Source organism: Colletotrichum abscissum (assembly GCF_030869225.1).
Source record: "Colletotrichum abscissum strain IMI 504890 chromosome Unknown Scaffold_7.1, whole genome shotgun sequence".
NCBI lineage: Eukaryota > Fungi > Ascomycota > Sordariomycetes > Glomerellales > Glomerellaceae > Colletotrichum > Colletotrichum abscissum.
In genome coordinates, this window is record NW_026850514.1 from 69,176 (window position 1) to 95,119 (window position 25,944).

The 25,944-nt window shown below is 53.9% G+C and overlaps 10 protein-coding genes across 10 annotated transcripts; 5 read left to right on the forward strand and 5 right to left on the reverse strand.

Moving 5' to 3' along the window:
• Positions 1-2,541: 2,541 nt before the first annotated feature.
• Positions 2,542-4,034, reverse strand: CABS01_03553 (uncharacterized protein; the record flags this gene model as incomplete). The annotated part of the gene is made up of 5 exons (XM_060536928.1): positions 2,542-2,751; positions 3,171-3,361; positions 3,421-3,517; positions 3,730-3,881; positions 3,977-4,034. The coding sequence occupies 5 exons, from the start codon at positions 4,032-4,034 to the stop codon at positions 2,542-2,544; spliced, it is 708 nt and encodes a 235-aa protein (XP_060391186.1).
• A 2,777-nt stretch (positions 4,035-6,811) lies between these two features.
• On the forward strand, positions 6,812-8,245 carry CABS01_03554 (alcohol dehydrogenase GroES-like domain-containing protein; the record flags this gene model as incomplete). Its single annotated transcript, XM_060536929.1, has 2 exons — positions 6,812-6,922; positions 7,094-8,245. 2 exons carry the CDS (start codon positions 6,812-6,814, stop codon positions 8,243-8,245), a joined length of 1,263 nt encoding a protein of 420 aa, XP_060391187.1.
• A 772-nt stretch (positions 8,246-9,017) lies between these two features.
• Positions 9,018-10,316, reverse strand: CABS01_03555 (signalosome subunit; the record flags this gene model as incomplete). Its single annotated transcript, XM_060536930.1, has 2 exons — positions 9,018-9,985; positions 10,040-10,316. The coding sequence occupies 2 exons, from the start codon at positions 10,314-10,316 to the stop codon at positions 9,018-9,020; spliced, it is 1,245 nt and encodes a 414-aa protein (XP_060391188.1).
• A 1,283-nt stretch (positions 10,317-11,599) lies between these two features.
• CABS01_03556 (uncharacterized protein) lies at positions 11,600-13,462 on the forward strand (the record flags this gene model as incomplete). Its single annotated transcript, XM_060536931.1, has 1 exon — positions 11,600-13,462. One exon carries the CDS (start codon positions 11,600-11,602, stop codon positions 13,460-13,462), a length of 1,863 nt encoding a protein of 620 aa, XP_060391189.1.
• A 229-nt stretch (positions 13,463-13,691) lies between these two features.
• Positions 13,692-14,042, reverse strand: CABS01_03557 (uncharacterized protein; the record flags this gene model as incomplete). Its single annotated transcript, XM_060536932.1, has 1 exon — positions 13,692-14,042. The coding sequence occupies one exon, from the start codon at positions 14,040-14,042 to the stop codon at positions 13,692-13,694; it is 351 nt and encodes a 116-aa protein (XP_060391190.1).
• Positions 14,043-15,710: 1,668 nt separating this feature from the next.
• CABS01_03558 (uncharacterized protein) lies at positions 15,711-15,926 on the forward strand (the record flags this gene model as incomplete). The annotated part of the gene is made up of 1 exon (XM_060536933.1): positions 15,711-15,926. The coding sequence occupies one exon, from the start codon at positions 15,711-15,713 to the stop codon at positions 15,924-15,926; it is 216 nt and encodes a 71-aa protein (XP_060391191.1).
• A 960-nt stretch (positions 15,927-16,886) lies between these two features.
• CABS01_03559 (uncharacterized protein) lies at positions 16,887-18,775 on the forward strand (the record flags this gene model as incomplete). The annotated part of the gene is made up of 4 exons (XM_060536934.1): positions 16,887-17,011; positions 17,069-17,108; positions 17,174-17,381; positions 17,628-18,775. 4 exons carry the CDS (start codon positions 16,887-16,889, stop codon positions 18,773-18,775), a joined length of 1,521 nt encoding a protein of 506 aa, XP_060391192.1.
• A 3,179-nt stretch (positions 18,776-21,954) lies between these two features.
• Positions 21,955-23,144, reverse strand: CABS01_03560 (zinc knuckle; the record flags this gene model as incomplete). Its single annotated transcript, XM_060536935.1, has 4 exons — positions 21,955-22,848; positions 22,916-22,924; positions 22,986-23,038; positions 23,093-23,144. 4 exons carry the CDS (start codon positions 23,142-23,144, stop codon positions 21,955-21,957), a joined length of 1,008 nt encoding a protein of 335 aa, XP_060391193.1.
• Positions 23,145-23,922: 778 nt separating this feature from the next.
• On the forward strand, positions 23,923-24,838 carry CABS01_03561 (uncharacterized protein; the record flags this gene model as incomplete). The annotated part of the gene is made up of 2 exons (XM_060536936.1): positions 23,923-24,000; positions 24,062-24,838. 2 exons carry the CDS (start codon positions 23,923-23,925, stop codon positions 24,836-24,838), a joined length of 855 nt encoding a protein of 284 aa, XP_060391194.1.
• A 64-nt stretch (positions 24,839-24,902) lies between these two features.
• On the reverse strand, positions 24,903-25,876 carry CABS01_03562 (chorismate mutase; the record flags this gene model as incomplete). The annotated part of the gene is made up of 2 exons (XM_060536937.1): positions 24,903-25,632; positions 25,698-25,876. 2 exons carry the CDS (start codon positions 25,874-25,876, stop codon positions 24,903-24,905), a joined length of 909 nt encoding a protein of 302 aa, XP_060391195.1.
• Between the last annotated feature and the right edge of the window lie 68 nt (positions 25,877-25,944).

Here is a 25,944-nt window from a genome sequence, read left to right on the forward strand (position 1 = left end):
TCGTATGATGTGTAATGCTGTATCCGTCCTGTTTGTGCTCCCATACACATAGATTCCCAAAGTATGAGCCTTGCCTTTTTTGTAATTCTTGATTCTCTCCTCTGCATTTGACCAGGTATGCGCGATTGTATCCGGCGTGAGCTCGACTCGCCTGCTAATGGGAGAGACAACATTGGAGAGAAAGGTCTCGTTGGGGGATGGCATATGGCGATGGCTGACAGGACGCAGCGTCACGATGAGATTCTTAATGGACGACTCGGCGCGCGTGTGCCGGTGGCGGTAGGCGGTGAAACGTGACTCTACCTACCTCAAGGCACCTCGAGTGCACCTCGAGGTCGAGGTAGGCTGAGGAGAGTGTCTTGATTGTGACGCAAGAGCAGAGCAAGAGCAACATGTACCTGAAGGTGGGTGCGTTTTTTCGGCAGCCATTCACATAAAAGACACACCGAGGGATGCGCCGGGGCATGTTGTGCTTCCCATGCGATATCTTTCTGCTTCACCCGCTTACCGTGTCGTCGTCACCCGTCTTGTAGCGGTTGCAGTAGAGGCACATGGTAAAATCGTATATAAACTGCGAAATACACATGCGTGTGGCGGATGTCGTGTTTCCCCTCGCTCACCGACTCATTGAATCAGGTCCCGATTTCACCCCCCGATTTCGGCTTCCGGGGGGGTCTCAATGTGTCTTTTTTTTGTGTCTGCCAATGCTCGGGAAGTGGACGTTGCTGTCTGTTGGCTTGGCTTGGATTTGAGAGATTGGCGGTGAGGTGTGTGAGTCAAGGTATGAAAGGCAGGCTATACTATACGCCCGGGGGAGTTACGCGGATGCGGATGCGGAAGCGCAATGTGGGTGTGTGTAGGTGAGTTTTATTATAGTACGGCTGCTGCTGCTGCTGCTGCTGATGGGTGGTAGATTGGCTGAAATGCACATGCTAGCTTCGCACTGGAAAAGGGGGACAAGATTCACATGTTGCTTCGTTGATATAAGGTAATTGAGCGACGATTGAGGCGGTGGCTGCAGGTAAGATGTCTTCGATTTGATGGTGGTGTTCTGTTCGTAGGTTGTTCTTCTTTTGGGCACCCAGACGCCTTCGACCAATTCGAGTGACCCCTCCTCCTCCTCCTCGCATCATCCACGACCTAATTACCTCTTCAGAAAGAAATTTGCTTGTGTTTAGTTCTCTGGGGTAGAGAACCAGCCGCTATCTGGATTCAAGGACCTTACATTGGCTGATGAAGTCCTTTCCAGCGGTCTGAGAATTGTCTTGGATGTATCGTGCCATGGCGATATCCCTATGCAATGTAGTTGACCGTTGAAACTCTAAAGGCATGCCGAGGAAGCTGAATGCAGCTGATCGGGTCTCATGGTGCTTTTCAGCTTATTTGGGCATTGGTACTTCTGCCCCCTACCCGAAATATGCAGCGTTTCCGCGTTGCCAGACCAGCTAGACTTTCCTGTTCACTAAATTACGGTGAAAATCCGGCGGCCTGACAGACGCTGTCTGTCAGCGTCGGTTTCTAGAATGGAGGCGTCAGCCACTTCTCTCTTTCTAATTTATCTGGCATTTTTGTCAGCGATGCGAGCAGTGTTTCACTTTATTCCAGAGATCCGGTAGACACCCTCGCTGACATGCCTGAGCAGACGATGTACATGCGGAGAGGCCATGGCCTAGTGAGGTCGTATCGAGCTATGCTCCCCCCAGTCATCCCATTCGGCTTTTGGGATGGAAAACTTCCATCGAGATCAATAGCCGTCTGAAAGCAAGGTCATTACTCGGCAACTACGTCGGCAGGTGCCAATCCAGACATCCGTCTGCCCTGGAGCTGAAGCCTGAGGTTTGGAGAAAATCGCCGGTAATGGAATGATTCCAGGCGCCGCTGGCAAGTGACCCTCATCGTCAATACTGCAATGACTCGATTCCATGCGGCTCAGAAGAGAAGAGTCTCTGTCTTAGATATGTCAAGGCCGTCCATTGGTAGACCGGACAACAATTCCGTGGACCGTGTTAGTTGTTATAGCTGCTCTCACTGGTGATATCAGAGAACTGACCAGACTTTCGTCCCGAAGCTGCTCACGCTCGTCTTCGGCGACATCATTGTACCAACACCTTCCCATGAGATGACGTGACGGGCTTCTCTCTTCTTCTTTCGCATACCAAGAAGAGGACGGCTTGCTCACCAGTATCACGTACACCCAGGTAAAGCCTCGCGCGTGGGTTCTCTTCAGGCAGACATGACGAAGAGCTCCACTCGACACTCCTTTGCATGGGCCCTGGGTAATGCCATGCGTTCCGATTGCGTGAGCATGCAGGGTTTCTCCGAATTGGAAAATTGTCTCCAATTTTTGTTTCGCAGTGGGTATATGCTGGCCACCGTTGAATGTGATACCCAAGCAGCCTGCGGTTGCGGATATGCGAGATTCTTGACTCTTTCAATACTAAGCCCTGACTGAGTCGTCAGACAAACCAGCTCCTGATTCATCCCGCATCTGCCTCACGGCAGAGAAGTAGATCTTGCCGTGTTGAGGATTGCAATGTCGGCTCAGGCTCTCCGTGTGATAGTACACTTGGAGATCACTCGTTTGGGGTTCAGTAGAGTAGTGAGTGTGCCTTCAAACATCTGGCGCGCCTCAGAGATGCGGGCGCCGTACGTGCTAGTGCTATCGACGGGAACAGTAGCTGGGTGATCATTGCAGCTCTCGAATGTGTCTCCAAGTTTGCTGAGCCCAGAAGATGACGTTGATGTCTCGCACTGGTCCTTGCCATCAAGAGAAGTACTTTCGCGTCCATGCAGGAAAATGTGTACGATTGGCATTGAGTTTGAGTCGATCAGCTCCAAACGACTTTATCCAGCACCCATGACTTTTTGGTCAGGCGAGGTGTAGCCAGGGGCTGCGACTCGGTTACTACGCCATATCAGAACAGGCGTCATTGCCACCAACTGTGATATGCCAGCTCTCTTTTTGCAGATGCTTCGTCGTTGAGGCAATACAGCCTGAGCAAGTTAGAAGGCGGCAGTCTGTATCATTAGTCTGACTTGACAAATAAATGCAGTGGCCGAAATCCGGGCAGGGTTTTGCGTGCCGACTGCGGATGCGTCAGAAGTTGCGGATCAGGATAAGGTACGGTCATCCATGTATTTTAGGTAGTCATGGGCTTTCGAGGACTTACAAGGGTTGGGGTCAGGACCAGCCATGCGCAGCGCCTCGCTATAGGACCGGTAAAATGGAGGTGCACATGCAGTGTATCCGCATACCAGCAGTCGGAGAACTTGGACCCAGCCACTCGATCAGATTGGCGCAGACTCGAGCGCTGACAGAAATCAGGTAAAGGAGCAGCAGTTGCAGTGCCTTCGATATACGCTGTTATAGACGTTTTGGTCGATGGAGTGATATCAAACTGAAGTCGAGGCCCGAGGAACGCTTTCTGGCGCCGAGGGCGTCACGATGAGAAGGCCTTTCCTGGACTGGTTCAAGAAAGTACTGGATTCTTGGAGGACGCATTGCTTCCGACGTGATCTGGTTCGGCCGGTTAGAGCCTCGGCATCGTTTTCTTGTGCCGTCTTTTGATACCAAAATCCATTGTTGCAAGGATAGGTGTAGGCAAGGCCCTTGAAGGCCCCGTCAACTAAGCCGGGGTCCACCAGATGGGGCCTTCGGTCCATGTCCCTCCCCTCAGAGGAATCCACTGGGGGTCTTTGCCGCCGCGGCCAGGGGACCGGAGGGCATACCATCACAGCGGAGCCTGACGTGCAGGATTGAGTGCGCAGCTCAATCTGAGGATATGAGCTCTGTGAAGATACTTGGTGTTCAATAGGGTTTTGCAACCGCTGGGAGCAAGGCGCAATAATGAAGTACCCATACCCATGGCAAGAGAGAGCAGCTGGTCAACAGCGGCTGTTCAGCAGTGTCTCTCTAGCTGTTAACTTGCCGGTCTTCTCACGCGATCGACGGAGAAAATGGTTCGATGTCGCGAACCATGACGCTTCGCTAGCTGGGACGGGTGATGGCCTTCAACGACCGGCAGCGTCCTCATTCCGCGGAACGAACGGGATGTGCGCCGCCGTCGGCTAGGACAGGGAACGATAGATGCGCAGCCGTGCCGTAGAACATATGCCAGAAGAGAGTGATGAGGGATGGGCGGTCTTGAGCACCAAAGCTGCAGCGTCGTACGTATGTGGCCGCGGAGGGAGGGAAGCTCAAAGTGCCAAAGCTGCAGATTCGCTCCATTTCAGGACGAAAGGTTTGACAGAATGGCATAACGTGTCTTCAAGGGGAACCGAAGGTGCTGAAGTACGGACGGATGAAGGCGGGCGGCACTGGTAATGTGCAGCAGAGGAATGGAAAGAGGTACTCCGTACGGAGTAGAGGATGTAAGTAGACAAGGAAGGTCCCTACCTTGGCACCCCGCCATCCGAACTGTTGCGTGATTATGTAATTTCGAGGAAATCACGAAGGTGCCTTAGCCGAACCTTCTCTTCCTTCAACCAGAAAGATCGGTGCACAGAAATCAGAAAGTGCAGACTTGGAAGAGAGGCAACCAGGGATCGTGAGAGGCAAGAGGGAAACCTAAAAAGTCAATCTTTGGATTTCTCTGCAATTCTTCCTCACCAACTACTCGACTTAAGCTATCCTGGACTCGATCATACCTTAATCTGCCTCCGTCGATGCAAATTCGAAGTTTACGACATTTCGCCTGCTCTACTTTAGTTCTAACTACCAAATTCGCATGTCACTCAGCCTTTACCTTACCTCTTTACTTATTCAAACTGCGTTGAACCTTTATCGATGGAACATGTCGCCTCATTGGCTACACAAAGATGCTCAATCCTTCGACCGCCGAGCATCCGACTGGACCCCCCTGGCAGGATTCTACGCACTCAACGAGGGCCACGAATCGGTGCTTCGTTGCGAATCTCGTGCGGAACTCGAACCTCAATTAGCCAACTACGTCGTTTCTCAGTGCCCTGCCCTGGTCAGAGGTCTCCTCTTTCTCACCGTCTATCTCCATATCCATTCTTCCTGCAACTCTGGCACATTCAACCAGGGCATTCATCGCCTCATCTTGGGTTCATTGTCCATCATCTGTCGCAATTCATCCGCGATTGTCCCGTCCCATCTGTCCCTCGGAACCCTTCCACGCGAGATCATGGTACGGATACAGGCGCAGACAGAGTAGTTTTGCCTACGGCATCTTCCTTGTTCACCACACCTGCTCATTTCCTACCCTCCATCAAGAGCCATGCATCCCCGTTGCCACAACTGTCCCCCCTCCCGGCTCTCCCCTCCCGGCTCTCCCCTCCCCTCCTACCCCTCCCATTGACCCCTGTCGTGGTCCATTCTGTTCCGGGCCCTCACTCCCGGGTACCTCACCGACCATACCTTAACTGTCCACTTGGCTCAATATCCCAGTCCGCGCATGCGGCCGTTCCACAGAGAGCGAGAAACAGAGACAGAGAGGGAGGCAAAACTACATTTTTTCCTCTTGCGATTCGCCATCGTCATGTCTTCGTGCTCGCTCTCTTTACCTTCAGGCTCCTGACTAGCCTCACGACCCGGGACAGGTATAGCCCGTCACCGCAACCTGCAACACATGCAGGCGAGGCACTGCATCTATGACTATCATGTCGAAGCCCCATGCATGCCGATATCTGTCACCGCACTGATGCCATCCAGGCCGTCCCATCACCAGCCGCTAGTTCCCCATTTGCTCGTTGAGCCCCTCCATCTGTGCCATGCTTGGAGAGTTTCGGAAGTGGCTCAACAGGGCCCTGCCTAGTCACCGCAAAAGACGAAAAGTTACTTCCATCCGCCGTCCCGTTTTCCACCTGTCCAGCATCGTTAACCAATGCCACGACGATTTCACGCCCAGTGCGTACAGCTGCTGCCCAAATGCGGACACGTCCTGGCCCGACATGCTTCGTTCCTTGCCGAACCATGTACACTACCGCCCGGTATTGCCTACCCATCCCTACTCTGTTCCCTTTCATCTCTTCGCCTCGCAAGCCAGTATGATACCGGCCAAGGTTTGTGCTGCTGCCGAACGCTGAGGTGGCTCCGTCGCTAGATGTCTCTTGCATATGATTTCCCGAGATTACATGTACGAAGCTCTTAGCTTGGCTCCGATAACTGGTCGATGTTTGGTTGGGCGAACTTGGCCAACTCTCCCCATCATGGTCACCCTCGATAGGTATGCTCATGGCCCGTTGTCCATCCGTCTCCCCATTCACCCAAGATAACCCCTTGCAACTTTGGTCTATCACCGATTGACACCACCATGAGCATCATTCATCAGGACGTTGAGAGTGCCCGGGGGCCGGGCAAGCACGCAAGCCTATTTAAGGGGTGGTGGGGAGCAACGGCCCCTCGCGCCAAAGCCTCTTCATAATTCCCTTTATCTCGAGTCTCCTGCTCTTCCGGTTATCATTTCATTCTGTCAAGTGATAATCTATTTCGCTCACCTCCATCTTCGCACGGGAATCGTATTAGCTTGGGTTCCTTACATCTTCATCCCACGAAATAACCCTGTCTATCCTCTTGTGGCCCCCCAATTACCCCCAAACTCCAAATACCAAAGCGAACCTATCAGTCCTCGAGACACCCCGCGCCGGTCCCCTCCCGTCCCTCATTCCCAGGACCCTCGCCCTCGTGTCTTTCAGCATATTTTGTGTTGTCGGCACCCCTCATCCGGCACTTGGGCCAATCCCACTCATCGAGCCCTCCCTATTAGGAAGTTAGGCCAAGCCCCCTTTGACACCCTAACCCATCATCCCACGCTTCACCCCACGCCGCCGGCGTCATCCAACTTCCATCATGGCCCCAGTCGCAACGGGTGAGATGGCACCAATGCACCTACCCGTCTACAAGTCAAAGTCTTGTTCGGTCACTGCGTCAGTCTTGTATGGTCCTCGAGACTTGCGATTGGTAAGTTCAACTTTCTTAGGCTCATGGTCATGGATTGTGACGTGGAGAATGTGGGTTCGTTCGTCACACGAAGGTTCCCCCACGTTGATCCTGTTGCATCCCTACTCCTGAATGTGTCAAAAGCCGCCCCGCCTTGGACATGTTAATTCTAACGACACTCGTACCCCTTAGGAGACGAGGAGCATAGAAGAACCGGCCGCCGGGGAGCTGCAGATTGCCATCAAGCGGACCGGTATCTGCGGGTCTGATGTCAGCTACTACAAGAAGTTCGCCAATGGCGACCTCTGCGCGTGTCACCCCCTCTCTCTAGGCCACGAATCTTCGGGAGAGGTCGTCTCCATCGGGCCCCAGGTCACGGGCTTCAAGCTGGGTGACCGCGTCGCTCTCGAGGTCGGCGTCCCCTGCGGACAGTGCACCATCTGCCGTAAAGGCAGATACAACCTCTGCAAGAAGATGAAGTTCCGGTCTAGCGCCAAGAGCGTGCCCCATTACCAAGGCACCCTCCAGGAACGAATCAACCATCCGGCGGCGTGGTGCCACAAGATCCCCGACCACGTCTCCTACGAAGCGGCCGCCCTCCTCGAGCCGCTCTCTGTCGCCATCCACGCCGTCAACAGAGCCGCGCCGGAGCCCGGCTCAACGGCCTTGGTCATCGGCGCAGGAACCGTCGGACTCCTGACAGCCGCCATGGCGCGGCAAGCTGGCTGCTCCGAAGTTACCATCACCGACGTCGATGCCGGCCGCGTAAACTACGCCGTCGGAAAGGGCTTCGCCACCCACGGCCACGTCGTCAAGACCAACTCCGGCACCTCCACGCCAGCCGACCCGGGCGTCATGACGCCCGCCAGCATCTTCTCCGTCCAGAGCGTCCAGAGCAAATTCGACGGCGCCAAGTCCCTCGCCGCGGAAATCCTGGCCCTCACAAAGGTGCCCGAAGAACTCGACTCGGACGCCGAAGACGACGGCGTCGACGTCACCTTCGAGTGCACCGGCAAAGAGGTCTGCATGCACACCAGCCTGTACGCCACGCGGCCCGGCGGGAAAGTCATCATGGTCGGCATGGGCACGCCCGTGCAGACTCTGCCGCTGTCGGTCGCGCACCTGCGGGAGATTGATATCCTTGGCATCTTCCGGTACGCGAATACCTACCCGACGGGCGTCCGTCTGCTCTGCGCCAAGGGCAACGGCGGGCTTCCGCCTCTGGATGATATGGTTACGCACCGGTTCAAGGGGTTGCAGAACGCGTCAAAGGCGTTTGAGCTGGCGAGTCGGACGTTTGATGACGAGGGGAAGCTTGTGCTCAAGGTTGTTATCGAGGCTTGAGTCGGAGCCCCTCTTCTCTTGATGCGTAATTCCAAATTTGCATTTCTTTTTTGGGGTTCGTGGTTTGCAAGTATGCAGGTTTGATTATAGATAGTACCATAGATTCTTTTCTTTCTTCTCCGTTTACTAAATTTGGAAAGCAAGCGTTGGATAGTTTGACTAGGTGGTCATGATGATGATGAAGTTGATACCTACTTAGAGAGTAAGAAGGATCGTTGGGTTTACCGGGACGCGAAAAAAAACAAGAGAAAAGAGCATAGGTAGGCTGCAGGCTGAAAATAAAAAACGGATAGCATGATAAACTATGATATTGTGACATATGAGAAAAAGTCAAACAAGAAAATCAAAAGGGAGGAGAGGATTTATCTTTTTGAGATACATGAGGAAGGTACGTCAATGAAGGAAGGGAGCGCGGACGTGGGAAGGCGCCGGTGGCGGCGGTTGTGATTGAACATTAAGGTATGAGGCCCCGGTGGTCCGGTAGCTAAGGCAGTACCTTCCACATCCGGGACTACCCATGGATTAAATCTGAGCTCAGGAAAATTCACTGATGGAGCTGGAACTGGAGGTTCAAGGAACCCACTGACATTGGTGTATCTTGACCAAAGAGTTTGAATTTTTTCGAGGGTTTTTCATGCCCCTTGCAAGTGTCGTCATGTCTACATTATCCCCGAAACGCCTCCCCATGAATCCCAGATAGACTGATGATGCGCGCAACCGCCGCCATAAAAGACTCTTCGCTCCCTTGACTAGTCGTCGACCGTTATCCCCTCTACATCATAATGTCTCCCGCGCCCGGGAGGTTGAAGCCGGAAGGGCCGTAGCTGGAGAAGTCGGCCGCCGCCGCACCGCCGCGGTTCCTGACACGTGCGGACTCGGCGATGCTGAACTTCTTGCCCAGGTCGCGCATGCCACTGATACTCTGCATGAGGTCGTTGAGACGTGACGTGATGGCGACCTCGTTCTCCTCGCAGAGTACCTCCTTTTCGAAGCCCTCCGCGTCAGAGGGAACAACGAGATCCAGCCGGTTCACGAGGGCTTGGATCTGGCGGAGGATGGTGTGAGATGGTGTAGTTTGTGCACCTGTGGTGGCGGATGCGGCGTCGGCTTGGTCCGCCCCGGCAAGGGGTTCGGCCGGCAGGCGCTCGAGGTAGGTTGTGATGAGGCGGATGCGGCCCTGAAGCATCTTGACGGCGTTCGCCTTGGCCGTGAGGGCGGCCACCATCTCTTCCTCTTCTGGAGACAGCTGGGCCTCTGTATCGTCGCCGTCTGCGCTGTCGGCAACGACGACGCGACGCTTGCCGCCCGACTCAACGAGCTGAACCTTGGGCTTCGCAGTCTCCTTGGGAGCTTCGACGGCGGTCGCGTTGCCGGCACCGCGCGCAACATGGTCCATGCTGATCATCTCAGCCTCGCCCGTCTCTACCGTGTATGGCAGCTCGCGGAAGCGTAGCTTGAGCTTTGATTCTCCGTCATCCATCTTCTTGTCCTCGCCCTCAGCCTCGGCAGCCCTCGGGTCGTCTACCTCATAGTTGGATTCATAGATGGTCATGGGCAGCTTGCCGCCCACGGAATGAGTAAAGACTTCCTCAGGGTGGAAGCCAAGGAGGAGAGCCGACTCGTTGAATTCGGAGAGGAGCTGGTGGTGGATCGGGAGGATGGTCGGTGTCGGGCCTGTCACTGCGAGTAGAGTGTACCAGCCGACCAGGTCTAGGCTTCGGTCCTTGTGAACTGTCTTCACTTAGGGAGTGTTAGTCCAACGAAGGCGTATAAATGGACAATAGCTGAGCTTACTCTGCTCTAGTCTTGCGCCGAAGCGCCCGGAGTCCAGAAGGTAACCTCCTTCTACCTCAGGTGCCGGTATCGTGTGACAATCAAACGCATGTTCAACAGTAATCTCGCGACCATTCTGCTGGCCGAGAAGGGCGCCGACAATGGGTCCCTGCTGCGACCGCAGAGTATGACGGGTGATGTAGTCGGATATGGTGAGGAGGACCAGAGGGTGGAGGATTGCCTGGAGCTCCGAGGACTTTTGGTTCGAAATGAGAGGGTTCACGTCGGAGGAAGCCATGGCTGACGCTTCTCTGGCCGTCGCCACAGGATGTCGGATTTTCTACTCGATTGTTGAGACCATACGAGGCGGTCAAGGGAGGGACGATCTGGATCGAAGACCTTTTGCTTGGTGTTTGGTTAAGTCGGTGGCGCTTGCTGTTGTTGCTGCAGGTACAGTTGCAGATGTGTGGTTCGTCGCTCGGGGAAGGTGTCGGTGGTGGAGGTGAAGCTGCCTTGAGGCTGCCCCGCGATGTGGGGAAGACATGGTCCACAGACCGAACGGGAGCTTAACATGACGAGAGGCTGAGGCAAAGAGTCAAGCCACATGCTGACTGTTCCAATCTGTGACCAATCAAAGCAAGGCGGGTAGCTTGGAGCTATGGTGGGGCCTACTTTGCTCACTGTAATTTTCATGAACCGAGGTGAGGTGCTCTGTACCTCTGGACCAATGTACCACTCTTCATCAACAACATTCTTGGTGTAGACAGAATGAGCACTATTCATTACGATGAGGTATTCTGTTCAGATTCATTCCAGCTTGGAGTAACTTGCACTATCATGGAGGTCAGGCTTGATGATGTCCTGTCATGTGCTGCCCATTTCAATCAGCGTCATTGACCCCTGCCTTGATAAGGTCATGAAGACACTAGATGAGTCCATGACTGGACAATGAAGCAAGTGCCTCAGATGAGAACGACCCCGGTCGCTTTCATTGTCCGAGCTTGTAACTTTATAGACAAGCAAGAGACCGACCCAATAGTCTCAACGTCTTTCACTTTTGAGCAGCATTGATGAGAGCGCTGGCAGCTCTGCACACCTCCTTGAAGTCATGGTACCTTACTCACTTGGGCACCACATGCCGCCTTCCCTGCCAAGTGGCAATCTGCATCCTGGACCCGAGAAAAGTGGCATCAAGGTGCTTGTCACGGTACGCAAAACATTGTGATTTTCCTCTTCTTTCTGCCAGGCACACCAGGCTGGGATGGAATCCCACCGTACCAAAGGGAACGACTCAAAGGCAAACTGTGCAACATGCCAACACTCTTCTCTTGGCTTCCTTCTTTGCTGTTCATGGCTCACTGTTACTGGATGTGCTCAGCTGCCCCCGTCAACTCCAACATGTACCCAGCAGAGCCCGTTGTTGGTTGGCACAGGGTTCAAATATGGATGCTTGACCATTTTCTTATCAGCTAGCGGCGTTCCCTCATCTCATCGATGTTGCACCCGCTCCCGCTCCCGCATCCGCAAGACACACTCATCTCTCCCTCTTTTCCCCTCCATCACTGTCACTCTCTCATCGATATGGAAAGCTCCCACCACTATCTGGGCATGTTTCCCCCAGTCTATCCAACAGGACTTGCACCATACCCACAACCTGTGATACCAGCGAAACGAGAGGATGACGACGTCCAATTCGTATCTTCCAATCCTGTTAAGAAGAGGAAGATCGGTGGCTACCAGCTGGTCACGCCACATTCCACCGCAGACTCACCGGCGGCGGGGACTCCCGCCCCCATCAACAACCAGGCGTCCGAGCCCGCCAAGCCAATCTCTCAGCCGGAACGACGGGGAAGCACGGGCATGGTCGATCACTCACCCACGGCCCGTTTGCCGGACGTTGACCCGATGAGAGGATGCTCCATGCCGACTCCAGAGAGGGCCTGTCATTCCGATTCATTCTGGACTGCACCGTCTACTGGACCACAGTGCTCACCACCGGTGTCTCCCAAATCACTTCCCGAACATATTTCGCTTTCCATGCTCGGAATTGACAAGAATGATGGATCTGCACCTGTTTGCACGAGCGGAACCAACGAAACGGTGGCTAATGTTCCCGCGCCGATCCCGCCAGCTATGCTGTCGTCCATGACTTCACCTCATGTGTATCAAGCGCAACTACCAGGTGAACAAGGTACGCCGAGTCAGATGCAAGCAGAGACCGAGAACCACGCTGAGACTGCAAAGGAGACACCCACGGCTCCCTCAATTCCCACAGCTCCCATGCTAGCTGGTATCACTGACCTGGGCAAGATTAACTCTATGCCCGTATCAGAAGCAGACGGCACAATTATCTTGCAACAGACAGCTGAGTCTGGGCCAACGCTGAACCACTCTAATGTCGAGACGGAGTCGAAGAATGACCTTCGCGATCTCTTGGATCAGCAGGTACACCTTCACAGTTCCAAGATCAACGACCCCCCTTTCCCCTTCCATACCCATACTCATCAAAACACACATACGTCAAACCCGCTGAATGCTGATGTTCACAACACCGCTCATGGCGCGTCGGATATCCAGACCGGGGCTTGCGCTGATCGCCCTGCGTCGGGAGCAAAGGCGCCATGCCGTCAGTGTATGGAGGCGAGGTTGAGGCAGCAGGCTGCCAACATGACAGTCAACTCAGGCTTGCCAAACGGCACAAATGCATCTGCCCCCAGTCAGGCTCCCCTTCCGCCGTCGTCTCTGCAGCAACCTTGGACAACCCTCTTGGGACTCAATCCGTACCATAACGCGATGGCTGGGGCCATGTACAACCCGCTCTTGCAACAATCCTTGATGGCTGGACCAGCTGGTCACTTTGCAGTCCATCCGCAACAGCCGCATCTCGGTGCCAAAATTCCTCCCCAACAGCCGGCGGGACACATGTTCCATCTCGGACCTCCTCCGCCAGTCCCGCAAACACCGGCGTACGTCACGCAACAGCCGCCTACCCAAGCAGCCAAACCAGAAGCAGCAACCATCTCAAAACCTCAGTCAACCAGAGTCCCAGACACGCAACCAACGACCAAACACATCATTGTCGACATCGCAGACACATGCCTCAACATGTTCCCGTTCCAAGAGGTGGCGAAGCGACATAACCAACCGGAACAGAAGATACGAGACATATTTTCCGCCGTCATCCAGGTCCCGCTGCTTCGTTGTCCCACAGACAAGAGAAGGGCAGGCAAGCTAGGCACGGCTAGGGTCAAGGAGTTTACGCAGGCGAAGAAGGAAGTGCAGGCGCAGAAGGGGAACGCTGGCCAGCAGCAGATGAGGCAGGATTCTCCAAACCAGAACCTGAGTCACATGCCGTATATGCCTTCGGCGTGGGATGTTGCGCAGTTCATGGGCCCGAGCGATGTGCGGCTTGGGGCGTTGCCAAAGTATTCCCCGCCTTGGTGATGAAAGAGATGGATGTTCACCAAGAAGTCGCCTAGTTTATGGGAAGGGCAGTCTTTGATTCTTGTAGCTCATACCGAGGCTTAAGAGAGGATTTAGTGTAGGGGGCATCTTGAGGTTTTTGTATCTATACCCTCATTTGCAATTTCAGTCCAATTTTATTTTCTAATTCCTGACCCCGTCTCACTTCCAAGATCATTCCATGCATACCATCACAAATAACCTCACCATTTCATTCACAGGAAGGAAGACTAGGCCACTGGACATCCCCACCCGCCTCCTCTCTCACCAAACTCACCACAAAGTTCCGCTGGCGTAGCAGCCGCGTATGCTCGAGCATGGCGCGCCGAGCCCGCCGCATGCCGTCCTCGTCACCGGCAGCATCGGCCCGCATGTACTCACCCATCAGCACGGCGTGCTCGGCCTCGTGCCGCGCGCGGTTCTGAGCGTAGCTTGCGGGGCGGTGGCAAGCGGAGCAGCTGTCGTTGAGGAAGACGGGCTGGAGCTGGGGTTGCTGCTGCTGCTGGCAGTGTACGCTGTCGCAGTTGATTGAGTGAGTGAAAATTGTGTGGCCGCAGGACATTGTAGTTTGGATACCTTGACACATTTTGGTCTTTTTTTGGAGGCGCGCTTCTTTACGTTTAGGAATTCTTGATCGATTGGAATTTGAAGCTACTGGTTCTCAGCTGGAGGACATGGGCTATTTGTATCACTGTTATGGTTCTTCATTGTTCTAGTTCAGTTGGTTTCTGGAAGCTATTCGCAGTGCGTGTTCTTTGTTCCAGCTCACGAACTTGGATGTTGAACAGAATCCATTGTGCGAAAGCTTTACCGCTTTGTCTGAGCAGTGGCAGGAGCCTGAAGCTCGCAACTAGCAGAGAACCTCGTCGCGACCTCCCCACGTGTAGTAGGGACGCAGGGATGAGGTCTTGCCCCCTGCGCGGCAAACCCCCATTTCGAACCAGGAGATCCAACATCCCAAGGCCTAAAACGGTTACGTGGTGATTAACACATCGGCATTTCCAGCCGTCCAAAACTACAAACTCAATCTTGTTCATGGGTACGACGAATACCGTCCCTTGATAACCCGGCACACATCTCGCTTCCGCAAAGAGCGCAAGTTGTTTTGCCGCTTCCAGATATCTCAACCGGCGGCAAGATTGATCAAGGCTGTTTGTGCCTATCAGCGAATAGGATCGCTTGCCGAAACGGCCCCATGAGAGTCAATATTTGCCCACCAATGAGCGGTGACGCGGTAGAAGCAACACAGTAAGGAGTACCCCATACCGGCTGGAGATTGCCGTCGGCCCGGCGCCTGTGGTTTTTGCGTGTTTTTGGGTGAGGGATGTTTGCGAAGCGTATATCCGCCGTTTGTATGCATGTACATGGAATGATGCTCACAACGTCTAGCGAACTCGTCCTTGGGGGAGCTATGCGTTGAGGAAATACCCCATGACGCGATGCAAATCCCCCCTGTCTTGGGGAGCCTTCCATTTCTTGCTTTGACGGTGGAAGGTGTGTGGGGAAGAAGACATGATTTTGTTACTGACCCGATGATTTGCATGCTTAGAAGTTCACATACGGGGGGCCCTGGTGAGGTTGCAGCACACTATGCAGGCGTTGGTGTGTTCTACCGCGGACTGAAATCTACTCAGTGAGAGGGATCCGAAGTCAAAAGGATGTCGAGTTCATCGAACTTACAAGATGCTACAAGCGCGAACCCGGTCTAGCCTACACCCAGGCTGCCGACCTAGACGGCTCCGGCTTCCTCGCCGTTTTTCGGCTAGAGTCTCACCCGGCCTCTTATTTCGGAGCACCGTGACTTGACGTCAAATGAAGATTTACCCCACGGAGCGGCGCTCTGATCTTTGGTGGGGGTGCTCGGACCCGAGGATTCCGGACTCCGGTGCGAGACGGGAACACGGGCGGGTGGTCTCAACGAACGTTCGGGTACAACTAGCTCAGTGTCATTGACTTGCAGCTCGGCTCTGAATGACAATGTACAGAATGTGGGGTGGGTGTTTCCAAATGTGACGTTGGAGTTAACGTTGATGTTCCCCATGGGGAAAGCAAGAGTCATGAACCTGGTTTACTACATCATCAGAGTGATGCCTCTTTCTCTGAATTTTCTGCTTCTTGAGGGGAGATCGTGTCCGTGCCTGCATGAGATCTCCAATCAATCTCTCTTCAGGTAACGTTCCAGTAAACCCCGTCCGGTCTAAGAAGCCCACTCAGGGCCTTGAGATGACGCATGGTTGCCTTTGGTGATTTAATAAGGTCCATATCGCTCCCCCTCTCATGTTGTATGTTGTTTCACGCCGCCACGCCAGACCGCATGGAACGTGAACTACCCTTTCCTGGTCGCGTCAAATGTGGTCGCACATCAAAGGAAACCTCTCCTGTGGAGTGTTTACGGGGTGCATCGTCAATAGTTCAAGTAGCGTTCGAATTTTGTGCGAGCTTTTGATAAAGTTGAATGCTGTAATTTGCAATGGAAGGAGGTATCGAAAGGCATACTTTTTTATCCATTACTAGGTAGTTATAGGACTTTTACCAGACGTCTTCTCAGTTTCTGAGCCATCTCACCGGCCATGAAAGATCTCGATGCAACGCTAGATCCGACTACCGCAATATCCCGCCTTGGATCGGAGCCGTGTGCTGTCCGTACCTCCGAGACCAAATGTCACGTTCCATCGGAGACATCGGTGCGGCAACAGGGCATCCCACGGGTGCACGGATACAACAACGTCAGAAGAAAGAGGGCCGGAGCGGAGCCTCAGGGAAGATCCCTGTCATTGAGGACCGTGCCGGCGGGTGGCGCCGGATAAAGAAAGCTGGGGCAGACACAGGTTCCTTTTATCTCCTCTTTAGGGCGGATTAACGAATCACATTTCACGAATCTGACCTCAGGTCCTTAGACCAGGCACTCACTCACACTATTGCCAGATTCTTTCCCCTCCCCTCAGCATAACTGTGGGATACACTTGGATTCCTCCTATTCCAGCGAGGGAGAAAAACTCGATAATGTGGAGAAGAAGATTGAGGATCCTCAGCTTATCTTCTCTTGTGCGATTTCCCCGCTCTGTCAAAACATGCTGTTACTATGTCCTATTTGGTAAGAAGAAAACGAGGAAAGCTTGTTAGCAATATGGTACTCTAGTGGAAAACTTTCGAAGATAGGAAGGGCGGGGCAAGCCAAGCTTTCTCAAGATATTCAACTCCAACGTTGCCATGTTTTCGTGCCTGTCTCCCTATCTCGATGCTGCCTCTGGAAGTACCAGGTGTCGAGGACATGTTACAGTAGTTATAAGTCATAGAGGGTATTGGTCAAATCATCTTGCAATAAAAGAGACATGATTAGCTCGGGTTCACAGCATACGAGGAGAAAAACAATCACCCTATCGATCAACGAGCCAGCATATCGACAATGACTACCAATGAACCTCGAGAGCTGCCTGACGATGCGTCACACACCGGAGCCGGCGTCCAGCATGATCTCGAGGGTGGGAAGAACTCCAAGCTCATGAGGCTGTACTCGAATCCGTGGACACAGTAGGATCCGTCTAGAGTCCGACTACCCTCGTCGCAACAGCTAAAGTGTGCCCGCAGAATCATCCTCATTAGCTTCATCTGTTTCTGTCTACCTGGAGTTAGTAACCCTTCCTTCGTGTGACTGAGAGATCACAAAATCCTGACGCAGAAACTCTTATACAGATGTATAACGCCCTCACCGGCCTAGGAGGTTCCGGCCAAGTCGACTCAACAGTAGCGGCCAACGCAACCGTCGCCCTCCTCTCGACGACGGCCGTGGCGTCCCTCTTCTTTGTGGGCCCAATCCTGTCCCTCGTAGGCCCGAAGATCGCTTTCCTCATCGGAGGCTGGACCTACGCCCTCTATAGTGGAAGTCTCTTGAACTTCAATCGTATTTCCCCCCCCCCCCGCCCCCCCCCCCCCTCCCCGCGACGGTCGCGGCGAGCCCTCGTGTCCTCGGGGCCCGACTCGTCCCCCGCTGCACCGATGACGGCGTCCCCCCCGCGGGGGGGCCCCCCCGCCCCCGTCAGTGGTGGCTCTTTGGTCACCACCGTCTCTCCCCCCCCCCCCCCCCCCCCCCCTTCTTCTCCCGTCTTTCCCCCTTGACAAAAACTTACAAAATGTAACCGCCCCAAAGACACCGCAAACGGAACCTTCGTTATCGCCTCTGGAGCCATCCTCGGCATCGGCTCCTCCTTCATATGGATCGTCCAGGGCGCCATAATGACAACCTACGTCCACGAGTCGCAGAAGGGCCGCGCCATCGCCGTCTTCTGGATCATCTTCAACCTCGGCGGCGGCGTCGGCAGCCTCGCCGCCTTTGGCCTAAACTTCTCCTCCACCACTGGCACCGTCAACGACGCGACGTACATCGCCCTCATGGCCGTCATGCTCTTCGGCTGGGCCCTGGGCCTCTTCATCTGCTCCCCGAAACGCATCCGTCTCGCGCAGCTCAGCGCCGTGACCGAGGCGGAGGAGACTCGCAACCGCTCACACGCCTCCGCCTCCGGCTTCGCCGCCAGGGCCAAGAGCCTCGTGACCATGACGACCACGACGCTGTGCACCTGGCGCGTCGCCTGCATGCTGCCCCTCTTCTTCTGCGCCAACGTCTTCTACTCGTACCAGCAGAACGAAGTCAACGGCATGACCTTCACCCTCCGCACCCGCTCCCTCAACGGCGCCCTCTACTGGCTCGCCCAAATGGTCGGCGGCCTCCTCATCGGCCTCCTCCTCGACCTACCCGCGCTCGATCGCCCCGGGCGTGCCCGCCTCGGCTGGGCCGTCCTCTTCGTCACGGGCATGGCCATCTGGGGCGGCGGGTACCGGTTCCAGCGGTGGCAGGACGCGCGGCGGGCCCGGGGCCACGCGCAGGACGTCGACTACGCGCAGGGCGCGCCGGGCAGCGGCGCGAGGACGTCAGCCGCCGGACCCATGGTGCTGTATGTGCTATACGGGGCCTACGATTCGCTGTGGCAGTCGTATTGCTACTGGCTCGTGGGCGCGCAGTCCAACTCGACGGGGCGGGCGGCGGTGCTGGTCGGCGCGTACAAGGCGTTCCAGGCGGCAGGCGGGGCCATGGCGTGGCGGATCAACGCCCAGCGGGCGAGCGCCATGGCACAGCTTGCGATGAATTGGGGGTTGAGCATGGGAGCTCTGGTGTTTGCCTTGCCTACTGTGTTGGCGGTGACGAAGAGCACTGGTGCTCTGGAGGAGCCTGGCGTAGGAGGGGTTGGTGAGGAGGAAGCCGAGAAGGGGGCTCAGGGGAAGAAGGTAGAGGGACTGTAATGATCATGTGTTGGCAAGGAGAAAGGGAGATGTTCCATAGTATCCGCGTGTGAGTTTTCTTCGTTGTTGCTCTTTAGGTGTGCGATGTCTTGAGAGTGGTGAGATGAAGATAGTCATTATCTAGCTGAGCAAGGGAGGCCTGCAAGGCGATCTCCAGTATGTAGATGACCACACTTGTATGACTAAGGACTTGCTTGTCGACCATCAGTACCCACGTCGAACCTCGTATAGTCTGAAGAGTTCTGTGCTCTGGGAGGTATCTCGCAGGCTGGCCGGACCCAGAGCGTACAGTAGCATATGAAAATCGAGGAGGAAGACGATCGATTCAAGCACGTGCGTAAAGAAGAGAAGGGAGTTCTGAAACATATTTGGTGAGAGGGTTGACGTATTGAATCTAGATGTGACTCGGTTTCCATGCTTGTGAGTGTCTCTCGCGAGAGTGAGGCGATTGAGAATGATCCATGTCAAGACCACCCCGGGCGTCATGGGTGGAAGGAATCTGTCATCTCCTAATCTTTTATCTGGCTCTGACAAGATGTAAATAAATTACGCGAGGATTGGTAGAATCAGTAGGGCCATTGACGAGACTGGGCCAACGGCATGTAAGATGCTTGAAATTGAGCTTTTAGACACGAGGAAGTCTCCCTTGGACTCTATACATCATCCATCTTTCAGACAACTTAGCCCCTTCACTTCAAGGATCAAAGTTCACGGTGCTCCTGACCTACATTACGCAAAAAGGACGGTGTCCCCTTACCCTTTCAGCCGTCGTCGTTGAGACGGTACCAAGTGTGCCGGTCGTTGTGATTTCATCGCCGTGTACGTACCGCTGCTCCTCGACCACTATTTTTTGGCCTTTTCATCGTATCCTAATATGTTTTCCTCCAACAGAGCCATCCACTCTGGCAAAGGGGGCACAGTCTCCCACAGAGCTGGTTCGTGTGTGGGCCACTCTGCCTTCCACTTCTCGAGCGGCCACGATCGGTGGTCGTGGATCATCTTTTTTACATCCTAGACTTGGCTGACGTCAAAGTTGCACTGCAAAACGGAGGAGCCTGCGTTCCCGTCAGCAATATCTGCCATGGCCCGGGGGAAGTCTTCACAAAAGTAGCCGTCGCAACCCTCGGCGGCAAGCGTAAATGAGGTTCAGCTCAATGGGGCTGCCGTGGTTTCCTACCCTTAATTTTCCATCGATGAAGGCCTGCGAGTCACACACGTATCCTCCCTCGACTGCCAAATAATGCTCATAGACCATATCTCGTAGCTCCCGTGGGAGGCCGAGAAAGTTAAAGGAGACACCCATTGCTGCCAATGGCGTTGAGTCAGAAGAGGTTGCGATAGTGAATGCTTCTTTGGATCTTCTCTGATCAGCAGTTTCCTCGAGCTTTATTCAGAGTCCCACTGGCAGAATTGTCAGATTTATGAGAGCAGCCTCGTCGAATGGCTTGACAGTGAGATGAGCCGGTGTGGGGAAGATGAGGAGGATGACATCTCACGGCTTTGTTGCACCAGGGGTGGAACGGGGTTCTTATTTGCGGCTTGTACCCTCAGGGCGTCAGGGCGTTCAGGGCGTTGTTGGTGCAACCCACTAAATTAACTTTCAATTGATAGGGGGTGCCTAATTGAAGGCTGAGCGCCAGTGTATCTAAGGCAGCCCAGACACGTACGCAAAGGGAGGCACCCACTGGTCGCGATTTCCTTCCCCAATCAATATATGAATGGACGATATCTTTTGGCAGCGCATCAAACGGATAAAACATGGAAAATCAAGGATAGAAGCACAGAATATACAGAGACATTTGAAACATCATCACTCATGATGCCTAGACATAGTTTTTATTTATTACCTAACGAGTACATCGGGGGAAAACGTCAACACGGAATTAAACCCCCACTTCGCTCGGCCGTACCCTGAATGGTTTATCCAGTAATGATATGTTGGTCGATAGCCACCAAGCTGGATCGATATATACCCAGATATTCGAGCAATATGCTCAGTGGTGTATGTCTGGACGCAGACATTTTGTAACAAAAGTAAGTAGTGCCCCGCCCCTTAAAAGGGTGTTGAGCAACCCTGTAGTCTTATGAACCCCGTAAAGTACTCTCTTCTGCCTGTCCATAGCAGTAACCCAGAAACTATAAACTCTAGCTTTTCGTCAACCTTGGTAGACCTAGGAATAAGTTAGTCAGCTAACACCCCGAAGCTCGAACACAACTTACTGACGATGGTTTCCATCAAGGTTGAGGAAGATGGCAGTATTTAAACTCGCGTCTAGCAACCGGATATCAGTAAAAACAGAGTTGGTATTCTGGCTCCATATCATACCTGTCAAACAGTGACTTTGCTGATCCCTGATCCCTACACACTCCAAACTGCTCACCATGAGCGACTCCTCCTCACTCGGAAGCTACATTCGAGCACGCCTTGCCTTGTGGTTGAAGATATGTTAGATTGATGATTTTGAATGGCTGGTATCGTAGACTTACATCAGGGCACCAGCCTCACCACTTCATCAGCAATCAGCCGAGGTGGTGGTGGTTGCTATTGAAGGATCTCGACCTCCACCAGCTTATCAATCCACTTGTGGCTGGGGGACAGATCCCTCTTCGAGCAAGAATAACTGAGAAATATTAGTATCATTCATCCCTCGACTGAGTTACCGGAAAGCACATACCTGTCTTGATCATAGGCCTAGAAGCCTTGCTACAAGAACCGGATACACCGGGTCGTAGCTCGATCGTCGACATACAGGATCACCTCAAAGGTATCCTGGCCCAAATCAATACAGGGCAACCAAACACAAACAACTACCTGGAGCTCTTCGACACACTGCTCAACTATTAGATGCTGCTGATGCGTTCAGAAGATAAAACCTACCCAGCAATGCTGATGTGGCAACTAAGTGTGATGAACTCGATTCATTGGCCGTGGCTTTGGAAGGGTTGAAAGGGGGGAATCAGCTAGTCTACTGGACCAGAAGAATGAGTATACAAACAAGTAAAACACCACTGGGAAGATAGGAACTGACTTGGAAGATGCAGACCTCGCTTGAGTAAGTAGTAATGTATCCTCTTACTGCGCTCAATCGTTATTTAGGTCGTCAACCTAAGCTACAGTTCGGATAGTGGGGCAGCCGATCATGAGCAATTGCTTTTTGGCTTCTTTGCAGTATTTCTTTTCATTTGATTTGTCCCAGTTTGAAGCGTGGCTTCTTGTCTCGATTGGGCGCAAAGGAGATCCTGGTGTGGAGCGGCCGGTGGTCTGAATCGAATCCAGGTACTGACAGCGCTCGAGTGGGATGAGCCCGAGACTCAAGCCTCTGACCGGCAAAGGCCAAGTCAATCGTGGTTGAGAAATCGCCGGAGTCGGTAGCCGGCCGTGAGTAAGTCCTTAGGCCGGGTGGCAACAAGCATCGCATGCCTGCCATGCTTGTTGCCTGGTGAAGAATCTCGGCGTCTTTCTCAACTTGCGCAACCCCATCTCCACCCCATCCCGGATGGTGGAGGTTGAACTCCCCAACCAATATGGCACTTTCGCCAGTGACAGGATGATCTGAATCTGTCAATAATTTTGACATGGAGATGGATTGCTTGTTGTTGTTGTAGACGTTATGAATCGTTATCTCGCCGCAGGATGTATTGAGAAACAAGGAAGCTACCGAGCTATAGTGGTCGTTATCATGTTCCCGCCAATCGATCCTCCAGTCGCTTGTATCGATCGACTGGGTAACACAAAAACCGACAAGCTTGACTGGAACAGGGTCTTCTATCGTTTTCGGGTTGTCTTTTCCCAAAAGCTCTCTTGCTGGGAGATACTCAATGTTATAGCCTGGACATGATTTCCAAGCGAACTCTGATGGAGGGTCTTGGATGGCAACGACGTCTGGCGGAAGATTCGTGTGTGGAATGTGGTCGATGAGGTAAACCATACGGGCGGGAGAGCGTTTGAGGTTCACCTGGATTAGGTCCAGGTTGTTGGCGTAGTCCGAGTCGGAATCGGATGCAGATGCCTCGTCATCCTGCGCCTCGTGCTGGCGAGCACTTGATGACGAGGTCGAGACCTCATTATCTGGCTAAATACTCGTTAGACACTTTTACCACTGTACGCGCTGCAACTGAGGAAATTCGCACTAAACGTACCTTCTCTTTCTGTAAAGTTCGTTTCTTATGCCCCTTTCTCTTCTTGCGAGTATGCCCCATTTCAGCGAACCTCAACGCTGAAGACGGCCGACAATGTGACGATGGTGAATAGATAAACCAAGCCTAAAAGGCGTCAGTAAGCAATCGGCTCATCCCGGGATGCTTAGGCATACTAACCCAGGAGAAGATTCTCCACTTCACCAGAGCGAGACGTGTTGCGGGCCTTCATCGGGAGTTATGAATACGGTCCGAGAGCGGTGAAGGGAAAACCGGTGGAAGGAAGGGCTAGGAAATAGGTAAACAGATGGAGTGCGAAGCAAAGAAAGAATATGGCGTTGGAGCACCTGTGGGACGTCATGGGACATCCGCATCGCTCCCCGAAGCAGACGGTACCCCCTGGATAAGACCGACCTTTGGTGATGCAAACAAAACAAAGAGGTATCGTGATCGAGGAGCAGCTTGTAAGAGAATTATACTAAATGGAAGGTTCGGCGCAAGGAAAGCGGAGGGCAAAAGGGCAAAGGCCATTCATTGGCATGACTGAGCCAGCCCGGTCACTTCCTGGTAATCTTCTGCTTTACACAAAGGACATCAAATTTCAACCAGAGAGCCTCTACACTTCTGGTTATTTTGTAATAGAATTTCAATCGTTCAATTGGGAATGCGTCACCACATTAGGATCTTGATCAAGCGGAGGTTCCGAGACTTGACAATGCGATGGAGCGGGACCCGCTCCGGGAACCCGGGCGGCGGCGGCGGCGGTCTTATCGATAAGGGGGCCGTCTGCCGGCCCGTCCCAAATCAGTCTAGTGAGGGGCACCCCCACCAAAAAATTCGTCTTCACCGATGAGGGTTGGCCAAGTTAGCTGGGTGCAGTGACAATCTAATTGCCAAAAGTCTTGCTCTTAAACATTTGTCTACAGGTCGAGCCTCTTCGCAAGAAAGAAAAGGAAAAAAAAACCACCACTTACTCAATACACCCCTTCCTCACAACGCCATATCTCAAGATGGGAAAGAAGAGAGAGAGAGACGAGGCCAAGCCTGCGGAGGATGTCAAGATGGCCGATGAGAGCTCCGACGATGAGGTGAGAGACGAATCCCTATCGTTCCCACACCAGAGACCATCCTACTCACTGAGAAAACAAGGACTTTGACGTTGTCAACGTCGATTTCGAGTGGTTCAACTTCGACCCCGAGGTCGACTTCCAGGGCACCAAGACGCTCCTGCGCCAGCTGCTCGACGTCGACTCCACGCTCTTTGACATCTCAGGCCTCGCCGACCTCATCCTGTCCCAGCCCACCATCGGCTCGACAGTCAAGGTCGACGGCAAGGAGAACGACGCCTACGCGCTCATGACGGCGCTCAACGTCCAAGAGCACAGCCAAAAGCCCGCCATGGCGGATCTCGCCAAATACATGATTGAAAAGTCGCAGACCAACCCGGCCCTCGCCGCCGCCGTCCCGCGGGTGCTCAACGACAGCGGCGCGCAGGTGGGCCTGGTGCTGACGGAGCGGCTCATCAACATGCCCTCGGAGATCGCGCCGCCCATGTACCGCATGCTCGTCGACGAGATCGAGGCCGCGGTCGAGGACAAGGAGCCCTACGAGTTCACGCACTACCTGATCCTGTCCAAGACGTACCAGGAGATCGAGTCGACGCTCACCGAGACGGAGAGGAAGGGGAAGAAGGCCAAGGCGGATACGGCGCTGTGGCACTTCCACCCCGAGGACGAGGTGTTTGTGAAGCACGCTGTGGCCCACGGCTCCTTCCAGTTCACGAATGAGGAGAAGGCGGTGGCGGACAGCAAGCGCGCGTTCCAGGAGATGGGTGTCAAGTCGCACGGCCACCTCATCTTGATTGAGGCTAGCAAGTGGGAGGGTGCAGTGCAGGCGGTGGAGCAATACCTGAGCGCATCTCAATAGAAGGAGAGAATCCCCGCTAAAAAGAAGCAATATGATTTTAAGCAATTGTCTTTCATTCTGTAGTCTATTCTACAGGCTCTAATCTCTGCATGAGGTACTCGACCTCGACGTCCTTGGTCAGGGGTATCACAAAGTCTTTGTACATGGCCACCACAGCATCGGCGTCAATCTTGGCCTGGTTCTCCGGGCCTGCTCCAATGGAAGGGTCGGTTCCGTAGGTCAACACCTTGAGCCTGAGGCGCTCGAGGACCTTCTTCTCCACGGCGGCGTTGGTGATGGCCTCGGCGATGCCCTCGCGGTCCTCGGCCTTGATGAGCTTTGTGTACTTTTCCGGATCGGACTGGAACTTGGACTCGGCGACAAACTTGCCAAAGTGTATCCTACGGGAGAGGGCCTGGAGGCAGGCAATATCGCAGGTAGCCGAGGAGCCGTAGTTCTCCTGGGACTCGCCGCGGTCCTCGCGGCCGAAATCGGGGCAGAGTGCGGGGAGGAACTTGTCCACGTAAAAGTCCTTGATCTGGTTGTTGACGTTGACGTCGTTGGGGTGCAGGATGCGCGGGTAGTGCAGGGGCTTGAGGATCTGCTTCTGGACGGCTGAGGGGAAGAAGGGGTACTCGTCGGGAGAGTCGTAGCGGCGGATGATGGACTGCAGCTTCTCCTGTTCGCAGAGGTACCAGTCCATGAAGCTCAGTTCGCTGTTTGGTATGTTGAGCGCTCCGGGGACATAAATCGTTTTATTACGAGCAAACTGGGCCCGTTCGATAAGGTGAAAAGTGATGGTATCTTCGAGACGACTGTTTGGTCGTTGTTGTTAGTTGTGAGTCAACAACCAGCGTTGGAGGTTGGAGGGGGAACCGACATCAACTGGTAGCGAATGCGGGACAAATCCAACGCCTTGGAGGGGTCCGATAGGTCAATGAGAGAGTCCATTTCGTCGTCAATTGATTGAAAGCCGGTTGGATATTGGTAGACCAGTCCCTGGGAGTGATGCTGGTGCGCAGAAGGAGTTTGGACGACGGGTTGGGGCGGGTAACGCATTCGGACTGCTTATTGTCGGGTCGTAAAGGGGAAAAAGCTTGACGGTCGTGAGGATTTGGCTGGGTGCG